Source organism: Diceros bicornis, chromosome 13 (genome assembly GCF_020826845.1).
Source record: "Diceros bicornis minor isolate mBicDic1 chromosome 13, mDicBic1.mat.cur, whole genome shotgun sequence".
NCBI classification, from domain to species: Eukaryota; Metazoa; Chordata; class Mammalia; order Perissodactyla; family Rhinocerotidae; genus Diceros; species Diceros bicornis.
In genome coordinates, this window is record NC_080752.1 from 53827254 (window position 1) to 53849467 (window position 22214).

General features: G+C 36.7%; 1 protein-coding gene across 1 annotated transcript in view; it reads left to right on the top strand.

The window, feature by feature from the left end:
• Window positions 1–21689, top strand: part of RLF (RLF zinc finger) — a 77315-nt gene extending 55626 nt beyond the window's left edge. The window contains exons 6-8 of the mRNA XM_058553789.1: window positions 6345–6481; window positions 11721–11862; window positions 16811–21689. Of these exons, the coding sequence (XP_058409772.1) occupies window positions 6345–6481; window positions 11721–11862; window positions 16811–21463 (4932 nt within the window). The 3' untranslated portion in view covers window positions 21464–21689. The remainder of the gene's footprint in view (window positions 1–6344; window positions 6482–11720; window positions 11863–16810) is intronic.
• The last annotated feature ends 525 nt before the right edge of the window (window positions 21690–22214 follow it).

Below are 22214 nucleotides of genomic sequence, written 5' to 3' on the forward strand. Positions count from 1 at the left end.
TCAGTGACCTTCATTTTAATTTACTTTACCTGAAAGGTGTTTTGTGGCATATGTTTGACTTTTAGTGTGATCTTAAGCTATTTATTGCAAAAGGTTGAGGACAAGTAGTGTAACTATATTGTATATTAGTGAGGTGTTAAAGGTACATCATTTTAATTTACCTGGATTTTTCTATTTATTTATTTACTTTTATTTCTTTATCATACCTCTTTTCCTCTGTATTCAAGAAAATACAAGTATTTGGGGCCAAATGCTGAGATTCTCTTCTATTAAAAAAATGTTAACTGAGAGCCACCCCTGATGGCCTAGTGGTTAAATTTTAGTGCTTAGCGCTTTGGCCCAGGTTGGCATCCTGGTCGCGGAACCACACCACCTGTCTGTCAGTTGCTGTGCTGTGATGGCAGCTCACATAGAAGAACTAGAATGAGTTACAACTAGAATATACAGCTATGTACTGGGGCTTTGGGGAGGGGAAAAAAAACAGGAAGATTGGCAACAGATACTACCTCAGGGTGAATCTTTTCCTGAAAAAAAAAAGTTAACTGAGTGTTTATTTGTTATGCAAAGAGCCTGAAGCAGGCACTAAGGGAGATAAATGTATGAAATGAAATATGGTGCTGGCTTTCAAGGGATTTAGAGTCTATAAGGAGGGGCAAATAACAGACTAAAGAAACTCTGGCTTCAGTTTTTTCATTTGTAAAAACAATCAGCTTTTTAAATTACTTAAATGGAAGTGGAAAATAAATCTTAGAAGGATGTTCCTGTGTTATTAACCTAGATAAGTGCATGTGAGGCAAAAGAGTTCTTCAATTGGAAGGTTGTACAAAAACCCCACCATAAACTAGTCCTACTTCTCAATAGATACCTGGATGGAAGTAAAACAATCAAGTGAATGGATAATAAAAATATGTGTAAGATACCACGCTTAGGTATTATAGACCACTTAGAAACTTCATTATCAGGCATATAGTTGTGTTCTAAAATGTCAAGTAAATGGCAAGATTGAGCACAAACTAAAAGAATGTTCGTATTTCAAGATTACTAAAAAATGTATAACACTTGGAGAAAGTTCAGGTTATGTTTGAGAAGTTAGTAGAGATTAGGCCAGTGCAGGAGCATGGTAATAGCATTCCCCATGGTAGACCCAGAAGGCACTGAGATACTGGAAGAACAAATGTGTTTCTCTATTTCTAGGAACTCCCTAGTTTGGTGCTCCACCAATACTGCTGTGTTACCCTTAGCTGTGTTGAAATAATATATTTCTATTCCTCTGATACTGTGCTCACTCTTACCCGTTAGGCCCTCGCATGTGTTTTCCCTATCTGGAACAATTTTTGTATTTCACTCTACCCTTTCCCGTGGGTTATTCCTACTCATTCTTTAATTTTCATCTTAATTGTGACTTCACCAAGGAAGTTGTCTTCGATCCCCCAAATTTGGGTTAGATTTTTCTTCCCAAAGGTAGTGGAAAAATATGCTATACGTTACCCCCATTGTAGCATTTAACATACATTGTAATTCTTAGTAATTGCCTGCTTCCTCGTTTATTATCCCTGACTAGACTGTGAGTTCCATGAGGGCAAAAATCAGGTTGGTTTGTATTCCCAGTGCTTAGCATAGTATAGGTACTTAGTAAATAGCACTACTTTGACAGATGCAAACATTTTAACATTGCTGTTTTCCTTCTTACAAGATTTTGTGCACAGGGGATTTTGGATATCATTTATAAGACTGTGCTCTTGTCCTCAAGGAGTTCATAGTCTAGTTGCAGAGCCAAAGTAAAAGCACATAAAAAAGTAAAATCAGGGGCCGGCCCAGTGGCACAAGTGGTTAAATGCGTGTGCTCTGCTGCTGCGGTGGCCTGGGATTCGCTGGTTTGGATCCCGGGCACGCACCAACGCATTGCTTGTCAAGCCACGCTGTGGCGGCGTCCCATATAAAAAAAAAAAAAAGTGGAGGAAGATGGGCATGGATGTTAGCCCAGGGCCAGTCTTCCTCAGCAAAAAGAGGAGGATTGGCAGATGTTAGCTCAGGGCCAATCTTCCTCACAAAAAAATAAAAAATAAAGTAAAATGAAAGGTAAAGGCCAGTATGAGTCTCTAGTTCAAAAGTTGACTCAAAGTAGAATAAAAAATAGCGCAATTAAAAATGTTGACAAGATGCTGTGAATTCAGAGCAGGGCAAGAGATGTCATTGGATGCTAGAGTAGTCTATGAAGGAAGACTTCATAATGAAAAAAGAGTTTCAGTTGGATGTTGAAGGATGAGAAGAATTGGCTAGGCAGGTGAGAGGAGGAGGGACTGTTCAGGCCTATTATACACTAACTGTTGGAGTTCATCTATAGAGTATTTGTAATAAATGGAAATTATAAAAGTATATATGCCTTATAAACTAATCCAGATTTTTCATATCATTTTGTCCTCCCCCATCATTTTAGGTTAAAGAATTTTTACTTGAAATGTATATTTCTAATTTACTTCACTTTTTTCCCTTTTTTCCTAACATCTTGGTTCCAAAAGTTGAAAACCTATGTATCTCCGAAATATACCCTTTTTTTTCTTTTGGGTGAGGAGGATTAGCCCTGAACTAACATCCGTTGCCAATCCTCCTCTTTTTGCTGAAGAAGATCAGGCCTGGGCTAACATCCATGCCCATCTTCTTCTACTTTATATGGGACACCACCGCAGCACGGCTTGATAAGCGGTGCATCGGTCTGCGCCCGGGTTCTGAACCTGCAAACCCGTGAACCCCAGGCTGCCAAAGCAGAGTGCGTGAACTTAACTGATATGCCACCAGGCCAGCCCCTGAAATATACCCTTTTAAAGCATAAGGGCTTCCCCATAGGAATAAAATGACGTGACATTAGTTTTTCATTTTGTTTACTATTACTTCTGATTATTTGCCAAAATGACTTGAGACAAGAAACAGTCTCTTCTTAGGCTCATTTTTCATTTGTGAAGTAGAAATAATATTGCCTGCCCTGCCAATCATACAGATTTATCATGTTGATAGAGTGAGATGGTATAATAAAAGTTATTTGAAAAGGATAAAAAATGTTCTAGAAATGCAAGTTGTATGTTATTTCCTTTCTAATTTATGTGTCTGGTTTAGAGAGTTTCTTGTGCTATTTCTCAGCTTGGAGATGTTGTATTACTGTCAAAATCAAATTTTAGAATTCTTGGTTTTTGACAGGAGCTTTAACGTGGCGTGGATGGTCGGTGGTGTTTGTGCTGGAACAGCTGTAATCACTTACTATGGAATTCTCATTTTGGTCCTTCAGTCAGTGCAGTTTTGTGGTGGAATCTCCTCTCTGGGTGATGTTTCTGATTCATTCAGCTATATGGATGAGGACTTGGTTGTTTAGGGCATCAGTAAAATTTCGGCTTCATGATGTATGAGGAGGTCTTTTTCTTTTTTCCCTGAAAACTGAATTTAACTTTAATTATGTTTTAAGCTTTAACAACTTAACTTTGCTTCCCAGTACTTGTTAGATATAAATTTGCATCAAAAATCATCTGAGAGTGATCTTTTTTGCAATGCTTTCTAGTATTCTTAAGGTTCACTTTCTTTTTTTCTTTTCTCCTCTTTTTAAAATTTATATATTTCACGAAACAATTTTTTTTTTTTTTTTTTTGTGAGGAGATCAGCCCTGAGCTAACATCCGCCAATCCTCCTCTTTTTTTTTTTTTTTTTTTTTTTTTGCTGAGGAAGACGGCCCTGGGCTAACATCGGTGCCCATCTTCCTCCACTTTATATGGGACGCCGCCACAGCATGGCTTACCAAGCAGTGCGTCGGTGCACGCCCGGGATCCGAACCAGCGAACCCTGGGCCGTCGCAGCGGAGCGCGCGCACTTAACCGCTTGCGCCACCGGGCCGGCCCCTTTCACGAAACAATTTTTAACAGCACTTTTAAAGTGCTCCCTGTTTGCCAATCCTTTTTAAAACATATTATTTTTTAAGACTGAACTGTAACTTTAATAGGCACACATACTACATTTTTTTAAATTGAGGTATAATTGATATATAGCCTTATATTAGTTTCAGGTGTACCCCATAATGACTTGATGTTTGTAAGTATTGTGAAATGATCACCACAGTAAACCTAGTTAACTTCCGTCACCATACATAGTTATAAATGCCTTTTTTTCTTGTGATGAGGACTTTTAAGATCTACTCTCTTAGCAGCTTTCAAATATGCAATACAGTGTTATTAACTATAGTCACCATGCTGTACTAAAGCATATTATTAATTCTTATAATAACTCTATGAGGAAGGTTCTATTATTCCCACTTTACAGATGAGGAAACTGAGGCACTAAGTTACTGAGAAGTTATGTAACTTATCCAGGGTCACACAACTAGTAGCTATAGAGCTGAGAAGAAAATATACACGATCTGATTCTAGAATAATTGCTTTTAACCTCTACACTATACTGCTTATTATGTCATTGCATTGTCTTTGAAAAGATTAGAAAACACAGAATTGTTTAAGGTTCACTTTGTAAACATGAACTTTTTAACCCCGATTAAACTTGATTTATTTATTCCATTCATCAGCACCTATTTACTGAGTGTCTTCTGTGTTGCTGAGTTTTCAAAAAGATATACATAGCCCCTGACCTCATGGATTTTATATTCTAGCAGAGGAGACAGATGCTAATAAGTTGTTCAACTAATGGTTGAATTGCAATTGTGGTAAATGCTACATAGGAGGAATTTGAGAGTAGGGTTTTTTTTTTTTTTTTTTTTTGGTTTTGTTTTGTTTTTTTGGTGAGGAAGATTAGCCCTGAGCTAACCTCTGTTGCCAATCCTCCTCTTTTTGCTGAGGAAGATTGTGCCTGGGCTAACATCCGTGCCCATCTTCCTCTACTTTATATGTGGGACACCTGCCACAGCATGGCTTGATATGTGGTGCGTAGGTCCTGCGAACCTGCAAACCCTGGACTGCCAAAGTGGAGCGTGTAAACTTAACCACTGTGCCACCAGGCCAGCCCCAAGAGTAGAGTTTTTGATGGGAATTCTAACATAGTCTTTGAAGTTAGAGAAGGCGTCTGTGAGAAAATGGCATTTGAGCGAAGCTTTTAAAGATGCTTTCTGTGACTACCTGAGGGTCTGACTAATATTAGAAACTTAGAACTGCATGGCACTCTGGAAGAGATGAGCTAAACTCCATATACCTCATTTGTCCTGAAATTATCATTGTTTTGTATATTTGATGCGTAGTATAATTGACATTTGTAATGCTGACAAAGTCATGAGGTAGATTATGTTCTTCATATTCTGTTAAGACAGAGAAGTGATAAAATAGAAAGTGAGAAAGGGTCTTTAGAGGTCTTAGTCTCCTGTTTTACCAGGATGCAAAAAGAGCCCCAGGAAATTCTACTGATTTGCCCAGAAGTTTTTTTTTTTCCCTTAAGATTCCTATAAATAGTGTAAATGAAAAAGATGTGTTTCTTTTTCTTTTTTTTTTTTTTTGTGAGGAAGATCAGCTCTGAGCTAACATCCATGTCAATCCTCCTCTTTTTGCTGAGGAAGACCGGCTCTGAGCTAACATCTATTGCCAGTCTTCCTCCTTTTTTCCCCTGTTTCTCCCCAAAGCCCCAGTAGATAGTTGTATGTCATAGTTGCACATCCTTCTAGTTGCTGTATGTGGAATGCCACCTCAGCATGGCCGGACAAGTGGTGCGTCGGTGCCTACCCAGGAGCCGAACCCAAGCTGCCAGTAGCGGAGCCACAGGGCTGGCCCCAAAAGATGTGTTTCTAAAAGTGTTTTTAGTTGTTTGAAAAATTCCCTTGTGCAAAAAATTTTTCCCTTAATTATATGAGAAAATGGTGTGTCAATACAGCAGTTGTATTTAAAACAGTTTCCCAACTGGCCTCCTTGAGCCCTACTGGCAGTAAGGGTAAGCCTTATATTTTTCTATCTGTAACTAGAATGACTTGAATAAAATTGAAAAAGAAAGAAAGAAAAAACAACAAAAAAAGATGATGTACTTCAGGTGAAAATAACCTGAAGTTATTATGCATAATTCAGCTCATTTATGTGGTAGCAATGTTCATGAGTAATTTTTTTTAAACTGTACAAAAATGTTTTTTTGTGTGTTGGGACTGCAGTGGAACTTCCTTGTAGCGTCTATTCTCCTCTCTGTTTAATATTTTCTTATATGAAATATTCATTCCAGAAGACTCAGCCATTAGTTAATAGAAGGAAATTATTTACTTCTAATTCTTGCCTCATCAGTTATCAAAGATAGGAAACGTTATAAAGAAGCTTCACGTTATATACAAAGTTTACAGGAAAGTCACCATTTTCTTTTTGACTTAGTCATCTCATTTTTGATAGATTGCAAAGGTCGACTGCAAGGAAGTACTAGACATCATATGTAATCTGGAATCCGAGGGTCAGGATAATACAGCATTTGTTCTTTGTACGACTTACCTTACCCAGCAGCTCCAAACTGCAAGTGTATATTGTTCTTGGTAAGTATCTTTAGTTTTTATTCCCTTTATTTGTTAGTACATAGTATAGCATTTAGGGTTTATGTAAAACATTGGTTTGTTTCAAATTTGAAGTCTAAGCAAATTAAATGATGACATGTGCTTACAAGCTAAACTATTTAATTAAAGATGTTATTGGTTTAATCTTTTCCAGAAGAGTGCAAAAATAAAAGTGTAAAAAGTTTGAGCTCCTCTTGACCATTCCAAAGAGAGTTGTCTGTTAACTCCAATGTGTCTTCTTTGAAGATAAAATGGCAATATAAAACAAAGTGGTGTTATGTTGTTTTCCTTTACATTTATTCTATCTTTTAGTAGTACTTTCCCCCTCTTATTTGGAAACCCACTAATTATCTAGGTTTCTAGATCAGACTTGCACTAGAGAAGGAAATCCATTTGAATAGTAATCTTTTTTGCAACTTCAGTACTGTATAGCAGAAGTGCATTATTTTGGCTTTAATTCAATTTGTATCTTGTTTGCCTGAAGAGTGCTTAGTTGCTAAAAAGGAAACAGTAAGTGTAACTCGTGATTCTTTCATTCTAACTGTATTGAATCTATTTATGCCAGAGGGACAAACCTGATAGACAGGAAACCTCTAAAAGGCAAGACTTTTGTCAATAGGTATCAGATTAGTGGTATGGATAATGCTATAGGAGATTAGAGAAGAGTGCTCACTATACACCAGTGTTTAAGAAAGGTGTCAGGGAGGAGACAGTATTTGAGCTTTAATTCAAAGAATGGGTTGAGTTAGCATAATCTTGATTACAAGAGTCTTGACTATTTCAGAACCTAAGGATGACTTGAAATTGGAAATGAGCATTTTATTTATAGAAAAACCTAGTAAAGCCTTTCGTGTACTTCAGCCCTCATTGATCTCCCTCTGGAGCATCTGTATGTATTTATATAGTTTTATTGTTATTAGCATTTTATATCTTACTGTATTTTTTGTTTACTATTTTATATAGAAATTTTATTTGTGTACTGTAAATTATCTCACCCAATCCTCGTAATAATCATTGTACAGATGAGGCAGTGGAGGATCAGAGGGATCTGAGAAGTCTTGTGATTGCCCAAGGTCTGAAGGCTAAAGTGGTAGAGCTTCGATTCAAGCCCAGAGTCTTTGACTCCTAGTCCAGTGCTTTTCTTCTATACAGTTTCTTGGCACGGGACCAGAATTCAGATTTCAGTCCTCTATCACCAAGTCCACTGTGCCAAAGTTATATCTCCTATGAGAAAGGAGATAGTGGGATGGGGCCTTAAATACATTTTGTAGTAATCATTGTGGGCATTTTGTTAGGAAACCAAAAAAGAGATGATATAAATAAAAAGAATTGTTAAGTAACAGTGAGGCTGATGATCACTAAATCAAGTGGAAGAAGTTTTTTTCATGCTTTAGAGATTTTAACCTCAGTAAAATAGATATATTTACTTGAGGAACAAACCCCAATTTTTCTTGTTAATTTCTTTGCCTAGAATGAAAAAATAAAATATCTGCTAGTTATAGCTAGGTTTTCAGTGCAAAGAATACCTTAAATCACATATGGGATGTGGGAAGGATTATAAAGTCTTTTTAAAACTACAGTTCTGTTAATATTCCTGATACAGCTTCCCTTTTACAGTGACCCATGACCTTTTTTTCTTCCCTTCTTCTCTCAGCCACCATTAGCCCTTCCACAGATGTTAGTGGCTCTAGGATTAATGCTGTTCCCCTGCAGCAGGAAGGGATTAAGAGGGATTTCCCTCTTGTTGGCCTCCTGAGGAGCTATAATGAGTAAAGGAAAGAAAATCTTAAATCACTTCACACTTTGTTAAAAGTGAGCTTCTTCTAAGCAATTCAAAGAGAAATAGAATCTAAAATTTTAGAATTTGGAAACTTTTTTCTTTAGCTTTCTGTTGTTTTCTGTTGTTTTCAAAGAGGTTTTTTCTTTTTTTGGTGGTAGGATATTGGAGTTAGAATAGCCTTAACATGAAACAGTGAATTTTACTAAGAAAAATGAATCCCAGGAATTCTGTTCAAGTAAAGTTGATTCTTTTGTTGTGCTGGAGATTTCTTGTGTTGAAAATAGTGGACTATGTAGGATATTTGTCTAGAAAAGAAATTTTTTTTTTATTAAGTGGTATTTTTGATCAGAGAGAGATTTGTAAAAATACGACCAATAAAGTTGGACTAGGGTAATAAAAGTCATCACTTATTTTTTAACACGTATGCTAGAATTTATTTATTGGAAGTGGCATTCTTGAATTTGATCATCATGGAAGATAATATTTGAAATATAAACTATATAACTATTACCCGAAACAGTTTTTTATTCTTTCAGAAGTTTTCTTCAGAGACATTTATAGACCACAATAAAATATATCATTACTTTATAGCAGTCACCATATTATTGATCTCAAAAGGTATATTGCTTAGCTTATCCATTAACGTTGGCCCCAAAAGATTTTTGGCTATTTGCAAAAATCAAAGAAGTGTTGGAGGAATGAGTTCCCTATAGATGTCTGGCAGTGGTGACATAATTAGAGTAGCCATGCAAGTGAGAAAAGTAACCATTTTGAACAGGACAATGTACATTTTGAACAGGACAATGTGTAATTACCACCACTACTTTAAAAATAAAATCATACAGTCGAACCTTAAACCTCCACACTAAGCTTTCAGTGAGTATTTGATAGGTTGACCTTTGCTTTCCATTACATCTCTGAGCTTAAATCTTATATGTTGTACATTTGTGTTCCTTCAGATGTAATTTTGTGTCTGTTCTCTCCCAACTAGACTGTGATATACTAGGGTCGTCATATGTGTTGTCTAATTCAGGGCACCTGGCAGAGACCAGCTATCTATACATGTTTTATTTCACTGAATTTTGTAGGGAAAAAAAGAGGTCATGAGAATCAACTACTATGTTTGCAGGAGCCTTCTTTAGGGGATGATCATTCCTTAATTCCACAAAGTTTTCTCTGCCTCATTTCTAAAATGCCTAAATTCTGGATCTCAGTGTGACATGTTAACTAGACTTCATGGGACTCTTGGTACGCAGAAACACGATGTAGTTTAAAATTTTTGCTTGGTAGCTAGATCTTTGCCAAAATATGTTACCTACTATTAATAGAACTAAATTTCCTTTCCAATTTTTATGAATTTGTCTATAATTTGTTGACTTGAGGTAGGCAGTGGTCTAATTTGAGGGTGCAGTAAATCATCTGAACATTGGAAGCAGACATATGATGGAATCATTTTCAATATGTTCTTTAATGGTTGTCCATTTTTAAAAATCACATCATTGTTGTAATTGAAGAAGTATTTGTCCTAGTACGTGTATGATTCTGCAGGCTGTAAGTTACTGTTCATTGGTGGTTCCAGTGTGCCGATTTGAATGGATGACTAAAGTGACACCTTGGCATTGTCATGAGTAATCTACTGGTTGTCGTGGTTTCAGGCATGTTTATATCTTTGGGTGGGTAATAGTAGTTTTAAATCATTGAATTGTAACTGTGCAAATATGTATACAAATATAAAATACATGATAAAATGCCCTTTTTGGACTACGGTTATTTGAAGTTAAGATAACTAGAGCTTGAAATATTTAATTTGGAATAAATCAGGCCCTAGACATTCTGATTTATTTTTTTAAAATTATTTGAGAGACCTTAATTCTCAACCTGTCTTTTATCACTTTATCAGATTTGCTTAACTTTAAACTTCTAGCTAGTTGATGAATTTTAGATAGTAGATATCCTTTAGCCTTTTCTTCATAATCAGGTTTTACTGACTTTAATAATTTTGTTCTTTTCTAATAGGATAGATTTCACATACGTACATTTTGATAGATACTCCTTTTTATCTCTAAGCATATGTAATACTCCATGTCCTTTGTTATTCAGAATTTTGCACTATTCTGAAAAGTTTTTATTACTAAGATGCTTACATCTGAATGAAACAGTCTTGTGAGTTTAAAAATGAGAAGTCATCCCAATTACTTGCCTGTCTGATAGCTATTTTCAAAGCTGACCTATCTCAACTTTTACTTTTTTTGGTTAGGAAAACAACACTAGTCACCAAAGACAAATATTAAAGGCATTTTAAGTTAATTTTGTTATAGCTCAATTTGCCCTCATTAAATATCATCAGCTTTAATCATATATCTTTTGAGACATATGTTCATTTCAGTCTTTGAAGCAAGTTTTACATCTGTGTAAGAATTTCACCATATGAGAATCCTAGTTACCTCTTTAAAGGTATAAGAAAATAAGTTCTGTTAAATATGTTTATTTTTAATATATTATAAAAGGGTATATTCATTTTTTAAGCTTTGAATTTGTACCCAGTTTCCTGGAATAGTCTGTGTTAATAGCAATAATAGGATATTAGTGTTCTAAAACTGGCTTGTGAAAATAATATGGGCTTTTTTCTTTTTATGAAAATCATTTAACTAATATACAGTATCCAATGAAGTTGTACCGAAAAGAGCCACGTTTTTTTTAAGTGATAACATTCTCTTCAGTTTTGCTAAGTAACTTTTCTTAGATTCACATTAGCATTTGTGTCATGGGCATTTTTGAGTTTCTAGTGCTTTTTCTTGAGGGTTTTCTCTTAACCCATTCAATCTTTTATTTAACTTATTTTTTTCAAGCTTTTCTTTGATTTCATAATGAATATTTGTGGGATTCTTGTATTTTAGCCATGTCCAAAGGTGCCATTTTACTACTTTTATTAGTAATATTTAAACATTCCAAAATAACAGGCCTAAACAGCATCATGACATTTTAGAGCTGGAAGAGGCCCATGAGATTGGTGGTGAAGTGTACCGTTAGAATATTTGTTGTATACATTTTGTTGGCAATGTAGAGATGTCTAATGATCCCTGCCCACTGGGATAGGGTTTAGTTCAGTCAGTATGATTACCAGTGTAAGGGGTAAAACCTTTTTGGAACAAGATGGGATCTAATAAGTCTTTCAAAATGTCAGCATAAAGGAAGTAGTCTTTTGTTGTTTTTATTTTTCCCCAGACACAAAGAAGAAAGAAGTAGGGGAATTTTCAAGGAGGATTCTTAACAATTTTACCAGTTTGGGAGGAAGCAATAGAGAATATAGATAGCTTTTTCTTCTAGTTTTTGTTTACTCTACTGTCAACTTAATTTTTACAAACCAAAACAATGGGGTGGTGAGGTGGGTAGCAAATACTGTTTATTTTAAGTATTTTACCTTAATCTTTGTTTTTATAGGGAATTGACTCTCTTTTGGAGTAAACTGCAAAGAAGAATCGACCCTTCTTTAGACACGTTTTTGGAGCGCTGTCGTCAGTTTGGTGTCATAGCTAAAACACAGCAGCATTTATTTTGCCTGATTAGAGTTATACAAACTGAAGTGAGTAATTTATGCTTTTTATGCTGATGTTCCTGGAGGGAAAAAAATGAGTGAGGAGATAACTTCTCAGGCAACTACTTTTAGATAAGGGAAAATGAGAAAATAGTGGGGTTTAATAAGCTTATGGAATTGGACATATCTAGCTGTTTCTGCAGATTGACTTCTTAGGAATCCACAGTTTTTCTTAATGGAAAATAGTGATTTGAAGTGACAGACCACTGGAGGAAGGGAAGATTATGTTTCTTGGCTGTCACCTTAACCATCCTATATCTACTTTTCTTAGAACAATGTTCTATGTTTTATACATGGTGTGTTTGTTTGCAAATTAACATAATAATTATAAATGAAGAAAATATAACTGTATTTTTCAACTCCTTGAGGATGGAGTAATACATTTTCTAGGTTTTAGAGTAATAGAACAGTTCCAGAATCACCTGTACACAAATTGTAAACTTCTGTGCAAATAGGAAACAAGTTAGATATTTTTAGGAAATAAGTATTTCCTAAAATGGAATGAAGTGCCATATATGAAACCTTGTTTTTTGAGTTCAGCCCTATGGACGTATGCTAAGACTACCAGCCTAGAGATTTTGGGATGAGTCTTATGCTATGCTCTATTTTTGTGTTGTTTTTGGTATCTACTCATGACTGAGCTCTCCATATACCCATATATATAATGGCTCATGGGTATGTTTTATGGGTTACTTCTTTGACTATATCTAAGGATTGTTTATACTAAAGTCAAGGCACAGTTATATCTTTGATACTGCCCGTCTCCTTTAATGTCACCTTCTATATCCTGTACTTTATTTGAAATATGTTGAACTAGCCTTCTCCAGTGAAGATAGGAAAAGATAAAACAGTTATCAGAAGCAAATTCATGGTCAGATAAGTTAGGTGATAATTATTTCTAATCACTGTGTATGAGTTGTGTCTCTTATCACGTAAAGAGCATGGTCAAGTAATTACAGAACTTGCCTTGTTTAAAAAAATTAGTATTACAACTGGCAGTTAAAAACTGTTGTTTTTTAATCTTTAAGGAAAGTATTGGTTTTCTATTGCTGCATACCTAATTATCACAAACTTAGCACTTAAAGCAACACCCATTTATTAGCTCACAGTTTTGTGGGGCAGAAGTCCAGCACAGTTTGGCACAGTTGCTGCTCAGAGTATCACAAGGCTGAAATTGAGGTGTCAGCCAGGCTGAGTTTTTATCTGGAGGCTCTGTGGAAAATCCACTTCTAAGCTCATTCTTATTGTTGACGGAATCCTTTCAGTTGGAGGACTAATAGTGGTCCTCATTTTCTTGCTAGCTGTCAGCCGCAGTCTGTTTTCAGCTCCTAGAAACCTCCTTTATTCCATGCCTCCATTTTCAGGCCAGCAAAGGCACAAGGGAATCCTCCTTCGAATCGGACCTCCTCCATCTCTGACTTCCAGACCTAGATTTAAAGGGCTTGAGTGATTAGGTCACGCCCACCTAGGTAATCCACCTGTCTTTAGATCAACTGATTTGGGGACTTAATTACATCTGCCAAGTCCCTTTTGCCATATAGCATAGCATATTTACAGGTTCCATTTACACTCAAGGGGAAGAGATTATACAAAGGTGATGGTCACTGGGAGTCAGCTTAGAATTCTGCTTACCACAGGAACCACAGAAAATGGGAAAGCTGCTAGAGAACTAGGGAAAGTGGGTTTGTGACACAGACCAAGGAATTTGCTGTCCATCTGTATAACCAGAACCCATTTCTCTTTAATCCCAGTCTAGGGCACTTTCCACTCTAATCCTTATTTATGTTATTTGGCCTGAAGGTAGAAAAAGTAGGTGGAAGAGGATGGAGTGTAGAATTCCTTTCAAATTGAGAGACTCACCTTGAGCTTTTTAAAAGAGAGAGGTGATCTAATCTATATCAGTTAAGATCTAGTTCTGTGAATGGTAGATATTCTACAGTAGTAGTGGTCTAAAGAAGATAGAAGTTTCTCCTTCTCCCGTATAGGTAGATAATCAGGTAGACAGGCCAGGGTTGCTTTAGTGACTCCATATATCAGAAACCCAGGTTCCTCTTGTCTGCTGTCAACACATAGCTTCTATCTCATGTTCTAAGACCTAACTATTCTAATCCTAGCTATAATGTCTTCATTCCCGATAGCATGAAAGGGGGTGGGAGGCAAATCACACTATGACACACCTTTTCTCCACTCCCTCCAATACAGGCACACACATACACGTGGCCACATCTAGCTGCAAGGAAGGCTAGGAGATACATTCATTGTTCCAGATAAAATCAAGTGTTCTGTTTTTGTAGAAGAAGAGGGGGAAGGATGTTGGGAGACAACTAGCAACCAGTCACATAGCCCTTGGGATGAAAAGGTTAATGATGCTGAAAACCTTGTGTGGACATTAGGTCTCTTGCAGAACGCAACAGTATATAATGGGAGAGGGTCTTGTAATGGTACCTGTTTATTTTCTGGGCTTTAGTTTTCTATAAATAAAGAGCTTAAACCAGATCATCTCTTAAAAGTGCTTAGAGTTGTTAAGTTTTCTTTGATTCTGTGACTTCAGAAAGTCATAAGTGGAAGGGATTACTTTAGAGAATCTAGAGTCTTTCTCAGGGCTTTAAAAGTAGTATGACTGGGCCGGCCCCGTGGCTCAGCGGTTAAGTGCTTGCGCTCCGCTACTGGTGGCCCGGGTTCGGATCCCGGGCGTGCAGCGACGCACCGCTTATCCGGCCATGCTGAGGCGGCATCCCACATACAGCAACTAGAAGGATGTGCAACTATGACATACAGCTATCTACTGGGGCTTTGGGGAGAAAAAGGGAAAAAAAGGAGGATTGGCAATAGATGTTAGCTCAGAGCCGGTCTTCCTCAGCAAAAAGAGGAGCATTGGCATGGATGTTAGCTCAGGGTTGATCTTCCTCACAAAAAAAAAAAAAAATAGTATGACAGAATGAATGCAGATATGGTTATATTTTGAAGTGGAAGGTATAAGAAGAAAAATCATCTTGAATCCAGTTTGTTTGGCTATAGGGCCCTTTTTGGTGAAACATATGGTAGTTTTATCCCTTCTCTTTAGTAATAAAGAAGCTGAAAATTAGAAATGTGTGATTTTTTTAAGGATCATACACCTAGTTCGCAACAGAGTCAGGACCGGACCATGGGTATCTTGACAAATTGCATAATGTGATATAAGATTATCATTTGTAAGTCAGAGCACAGAGGACTTGGAAAAAGTCAGGTAAGTTTTAAAGGAATTCATAGGTCTCAACAAGTTATTAATACTTAACTCCTTTTGGAACACTTTGTGACATAAATAGCAAAGAATGTCCATTCTTTCTTAAACAGCCTAATCTGATTGAAATGGGTAAAATTTGTGAAATTGTGAAGAACACTTTCATAAAAAGAACTAGAAAAACCATTATACATTCTGAACAGATATACCAAGAAGTTACTTGTTAAAGGAGTGGTGACTAGATTAGAATTAGGATATGGAATGTGGAGCTGAATTTTGAAGAAATTGATGGACATGAATAAATTGGTGGGTTTTAAACCAGGAAGCTGAAGGAACAAAGAGTAGCTTGGCGTATTATATCAAGGGCACATGGGATATAGCCAAGTCAGTTAGGCTTTGGAGTCAGTATAAGCTGTAAAGTAGTTAAGAACTCAGGTTTTGGAAAAAGATTGCTTTAGATTTTAATCCTTGCCTCTCTGCTCACTAGCTGGTGACATGGGGCAACTCACCTTCTGAGCCTTGGTTTCTTCATCTATAAAATGAAGATAGTGTATGCAAAGAGTTTATTTAGAATAGTGCCTAGGATGTAGTAAGGGTCTGTAAATTGATGGCAATCATTTCTTTGTGTTCCCAGCATTTAGAATGCTACCCAACACAGACTAATTGCTTAGCAAATTGATTACTGATTTAAATAGTGGAATTTATCCTCAGTTATTTTATATGGTATTCTGTTGAATATTTATATGTGCCAACATTGTTATCTAGTCACTTTATATTCTTTTATTTCATTTTTATAACAGCGTTAGGAGGAAAATCTAATACTACCACTACTCTTGTCATTTTACAGATGAGGAAACTGAGGCTTAGAGGAGTTAAGAACTTGTCACTGTAGTGAAACGGGAGTTCAAAGACAAAGTCTGACTTGAAATTCTATGCTCCTAAATACTGCATTTTAAGCCACTCTGTCATATGATCCCGCATTTCTTTGCACATATTATTTTTACATTCCATTTCAACCTCTCACATAAAAGAGTCATCTTGTATGCACTGGTGTTTTATGACCAGATCTTTTTCTTGATTTTTGACTGGTTTCTGAGAACCTGCTGCTATAGAGAGATTTTCTCATTTTTTTTGTTTTCCCATGGGAAGCTGAGATTCAGTACACCTATAAATATAAAGTACTAATTCTTTTAGGAGGAAAAGGGGAGAATTATTTATTACAGCCTCGAGGTTTTGAAAACACCCAAGTCTTCATGAGTTTCTTAAATTGAATTCAATTTTCGATTCACTTTTATACATATATGTTTCCTCTTGCATCCATTTAAGCCCTATCCTTCCTACCAAGTTTAAGACAATTCTTTTTTGAATCCTTCAGTGACCTTATTTATCCTGAATTCCTTTGCCTTTATTGTTTATACATTTGGCACATAGGTAAATTCCTTGAGGGTTAGGGACTGCTTTAATATGCAGTGCCTTGTAAAGTTGGATGCTCTATAAATGTACATTGTTGTTCATGGTTGCTACATCTAATTCAGTCGTTTGCATGTTGAGACAAGAAGGATCTAAATGTAACTTGCAGGAAGAAAGATTTAAGATAAAATTTAAGAACTCTAAAAGTTTTGAGAGATACATATATATGATATATATCTTATCAGTGAAAGTTATGTAATGTTTCCATAATGAAAAAAAAACTTTTCTTCCCTATTTTTTTTATAGGCACAAGATGCTGGTCTTGGGGTGTCAATTTTACTGTGTGTCAGAGCTCTTCAACTCAGATCAAGTGAGGATGAAGAAATGAAGGCATCAGTGTGTAAAACAATTGCTTGTCTTTTACCAGAAGATTTAGAAGTTAGACGAGCCTGTCAGCTTACAGAATTCTTAATTGAACCCAGTTTGGATGGATTTAATATGTTGGAAGAACTATATTTGCAACCAGATCAAAAATTTGATGAAGAAAATGCACCAGTTCCAAATTCTCTCCGATGTGAGCTTTTATTAGCTTTAAAAGCCCACTGGCCTTTTGATCCTGAATTTTGGGACTGGAAAACTTTAAAACGACACTGCCACCAACTCCTAGGACAAGAAGCTTCAGATTCTGATGATGATCTAAGTGGCTATGAAATGTCTATTAATGACACAGATGTTTTAGAGTCATTTCTCAGTGACTATGAGGAAGGTAAAGAAGATAAACAATATAGAAGAAGAGAGTTGACTGATCAGCATAAGGAGAAAAGAGACAAAAAACCCATTGGTTCTTCTGAAAGATACCAGAGGTGGCTTCAGTATAAATTTTTCTGTTTGTTATGTAAGCGGGAATGTATCGAGGCCAGGATTCTTCATCATTCTAAGATGCATATGGAAGATGGAATTTACACCTGTCCAGTTTGTATTAAAAAATTCAAGAGAAAAGAAATATTTGTTCCTCATGTGATGGAACATGTTAAAATGCCACCAAGCAGAAGGGATCGCTCTAGAAAGAAATTACTATTGAAAGGCTCTCAAAAGGGAATTTGTCCCAAGAGCCCCTCTGCAACTCTGGAGCAAAATCAGTCATTGAATGAACAAGCCAAAGGAGAGTCTCATGAATATGTCACATTCAGCAAGTTAGAAGATTGCCACCTGCAAGACAGAGATTTGTACCCATGTCCTGGCACAGACTGTTCCCGTGTGTTTAAGCAATTTAAATACTTAAGTGTGCATCTTAAAGCTGAACACCAAAATAATGATGAAAACGCCAAGCACTACTTGGATATGAAAAATAGAAGAGAGAAGTGTACTTATTGTCGACGACATTTCATGTCTGCTTTTCACCTGCGAGAGCATGAACAAGTGCATTGTGGTCCTCAACCTTATATGTGTGTATCTATAGATTGTTATGCCAGGTTTGGATCAGTGAACGAACTACTTAACCATAAACAAAAACATGATGATCTGCGTTATAAATGTGAATTAAATGGCTGTAATATTGTTTTCAGTGACTTGGGACAGCTTTACCACCATGAAGCACAACACTTTAGGGATGCATCTTACACATGCAACTTTGTTGGCTGTAAAAAGTTCTATTATTCCAAAATTGAATACCAGAATCACCTCTCAATGCATAATGTTGAAAGTTCAAATGGAGATGTGAAGAAATCAGTGAAACTTGAGGAGCCTGCAGCAGGTGAAAAGCAAGATTGTATTGATCAGCCCCATCTACTTGACCAAACTGATAAATCACATTTACCTGAGGATCTTCTTTTCTGTGCAGGATCAGCTAATTCTCAGATAGAAACTGCAGAAAATCTTAAAGAAAACAGTGACAGTAATTCTAGTGATCAGTTAAGTCATAGCTCTTCAGCTTCCATGAATGAAGAGTTAATTGACACACTGGAACACTCTGAAACCATGCAGGATATATTATTGTCTCATGAGAAAGTCTTTCTGCCATCCAGTTTAAAAGAAAAATGTTCCAGTGTGGCAGTTTGTTTTGATGGGACTAAGTTTACCTGTGGTTTTGATGGCTGTGGTTCCACGTACAAAAATGCAAGAGGGATGCAGAAGCATCTACGGAAGGTTCATCCATACCATTTCAAACCCAAAAAGATAAAGACAAAAGATGTCTTTCCCTGTTTGGGTAATGAACATAATCAAAAAACTGAAAAGTTTGATGCAGAACCTAAACCCAGCTCAGATACAAACAGTGACTCCCCAGATGAAGGTCTAGATCACAGTATTCATACTAAATGTAAACGAGAACATCAAGGTTATTCCTCAGATGTTTCCATTTGTGCTTCTAAAAGGCCGTGTACAGAGGATACCATGTTGGAACTTCTGTTACGCTTGAAACACTTAAGCTTGAAAAACTCAATAACACATGGATCTTTCTCAGGGTCATTGCAGGGGTACCCATCCAGTGGTGCTAAGTCTCTTCAATCGGTTTCACCTAATATCTCAGACCTTAATTTTCAGAATCAAGATGAAAATATGCCAAGTCAGTACCTTGCGCAGTTGGCAGCTAAGCCTTTCTTCTGTGAGCTTCAAGGATGCAAATATGAATTTGTGACTAGAGAGGCTTTGTTAATGCATTATCTTAAAAAGCATAATTATTCAAAAGAAAAAGTCCTTCAGTTAACCATGTTTCAACATCGATATTCCCCATTCCAGTGTCATATTTGCCAAAGGTCATTTACAAGAAAAACACACCTTAGGATTCATTATAAGAATAAACATCAAATTGGCAATGACAGAGTAACTCACAAACTATTAGAAAATGAAAAATGTGATCACGAAGGCCCTTGCACGGTAGACAGATTGAAAGGTGATTGTTCTGAAGAACTTGGAGCAGTTCCCAACAGTAACTCTGAGAAGCCACACTGTCATTCTAAAAAGGATGAATGCAGTTCAGAAACAGATTTGGAGTCATCTTGTGAAGAAACAGAAAGTAAAACATCTGATCTTTCATCACCAATAGGTAGCCATAGAGAAGAGCGAGAAGGAAGAGAGGGGAGAGGTAGCAGGAGAACTGTTGCTAAAGGCAATCTCTGCTATATTTTGAATAAATACCACAAACCATTCCATTGTATCCATAAAACTTGCAACTCCTCATTCACCAATCTAAAAGGCTTGATTCGCCATTACAGAACTGTACATCAGTACAACAAAGAACAGTTATGTTTAGAGAAAGACAAAGCAAGAACCAAAAGGGAACTTGTCAAATGTAAAAAGATATTTGCTTGCAAATATAAGGAATGTAACAAACGCTTCCTGTGTTCCAAAGCTCTTGCTAAGCACTGTAGTGACTCTCATAACCTAGACCAGATTGAAGAGCCTAAAGTGCTTTCTGAAGCTGAATCTGCAGCAAGGTTTTCTTGTAACCAGCCTCAGTGCCCTGCTGTTTTTTATACTTTCAGCAAGTTGAAGCACCACTTGATGGAACAGCATAATATCGAAGGAGAAATACATTCAGATTATGAAATTCATTGTGATCTTAATGGCTGTGGCCAGATTTTCACCCATCGCAGTAATTATTCTCAACATGTATATTACCGACATAAGGACTATTATGATGATCTGTTTAGAAGCCAGAAAGTAGCAAATGAAAGGCTACTAAGGAGTGAAAAAGTGTGTCAAACAGCTCACACTCAGGGGCATGAACATCAGACTACCAGGAGATCATTTAATGCTAAGGCTAAAAAATGTGGCTTAATCAAAGAAAAGAAGGCTCCAATTAGTTTTAAAACAAGAGCTGAAGCCCTCCATATGTGTGTGGAGCAATCTGAGCACACGCAGTACCCCTGCATGGTTCAAGGATGCTTATCTGTGGTGAAGTTGGAGAGCAGCATAGTGAGGCATTACAAACGCACCCATCAGATGAGTAGTGCCTATTTAGAGCAACAGATGGAAAAGCTTGTGGTTTGTGTTAAATACGGTACCAAAATTAAAGAGGAGCCCCCTTCTGAAGCAGAGCCCTGTATAAAGAAAGAAGAAAATACAAGCTGTGAATCAGAGCACACAAAGCACAGCCATTCCCCAGGTGACAATAGCATACCTGTCCAGAACACTGATTCCCTTCATCCAGGTGAAAGGGACAGAGGTCAGAAAGGATGTACAGAAAGCAACCCAGTATTTGATGCAGATACTCTTCTCTACAGAGGAACTTTGAAATGTAACCATAGTTCAGAAACCACTTCTTTGGAACAATGTAATATAGTTCAGCCTCCTCCTTGTAAAATAGAAAATTCCATAGCTAATCCTGATGGGATTGAAAGTGGGACTTACTTCACAAGTTTCCAGCTGCCTTTACCAAGGATCAAAGACTCAGAAACTGGGCAGCAAAGTTCAGGGCAAGAAAACACTGTAAAAAATTCAACCCATGTCCTGAAAGAGAATTTTAGGAAGCATCCACAGCCTAGGTCATTTGATTTGAAGACTTATAAACCTATGGGATTTGAATCTTCATTTCTGAAATTTATTCAGGAAAGTGAAGAGAAAGAAGATGATTTTGATGATTGGGAGCCTTCAGAGCACTTAACATTAAGTAATTCTTCACAACCCAGTAATGACTTAACAGGGAGTGTTATGGCAAATAATATGGTGAGTGACAATGACGCTGAAGTTGACATACCTCATTCTTCCAGTGACTCTGCAATTCATGAGAACCTGACTGCAATCCCACCTTTAATAGTAGCTGAGACAACAACAGTTCCTTCCTTGGAAAACCTGAGGGTTGTATTGGACAAAGCATTAACAGACTGTGGAGAGCTTGCCTTAAAACAGCTTCATTATCTTCGGCCAGTGGTTGTCCTTGAAAGATCTAAGTTTTCCACACCAATTTTAGACTTGTTTCCAACAAAAAAGACAGATGAGCTTTGTGTAGGAAGTTCCTAAATAGCAATTTTGTTTTAGAAACAGACTGGCTCCAGCACTGCAACTTGGGGACAATTGCCAACTCGAACAAAGGCTGAGAACCAACCACACCATTGTTTAGGGTAGAATAGGCTGTGTATTTACATGAATGTATAATATCTATGTCAGCAGTATTGGCTGAGTCCATTAGCTCTCCAGTTGGTTTATTGATTGGGATTTTTTGTTTATTAAAAAAAATGGAACTGTACTCTTGTTTGGTGCTAATTAATACATCAAAATATATTGGGGCTTCCTTTTTCAAATTAAGTGTGCATGATTGTATATGGAACAAATACTAAGATCCCAGGGTGGGAGGGCTAGGGAAAGGGATATGGAGTTCTTACTTGACTTGAATGTGCACCTGAGGGTGCTTTGTGTAATATATTGTACACTACAGCATCTTATATTTTTTGAGTTGAGTTTCAATAAATTACAATTTTTCACCCATTTCTTGTTTACTCATAATGAGTTTTCATGCCACATATAAGGTGGGATTGCTCTTATATTTTCTGGAATGTACACATATATTATCCAGTAGTTTTTCATTTCTTATTAATCAAACCATTCAGATCAAGCTTCTTTTCAAATGGCTGTTTTAAAATTTTTGTGGAAAGAAAATTCTAAGATTGAGTAATTAGCTCTGGGAGTCAAGATAGCTCTCAGAAGATGTCCAGGCGTTGTCCAGGTCGAAAGAAGAGGGTATGCCAAGCAGAACATGAAAGGCATAGCAAAT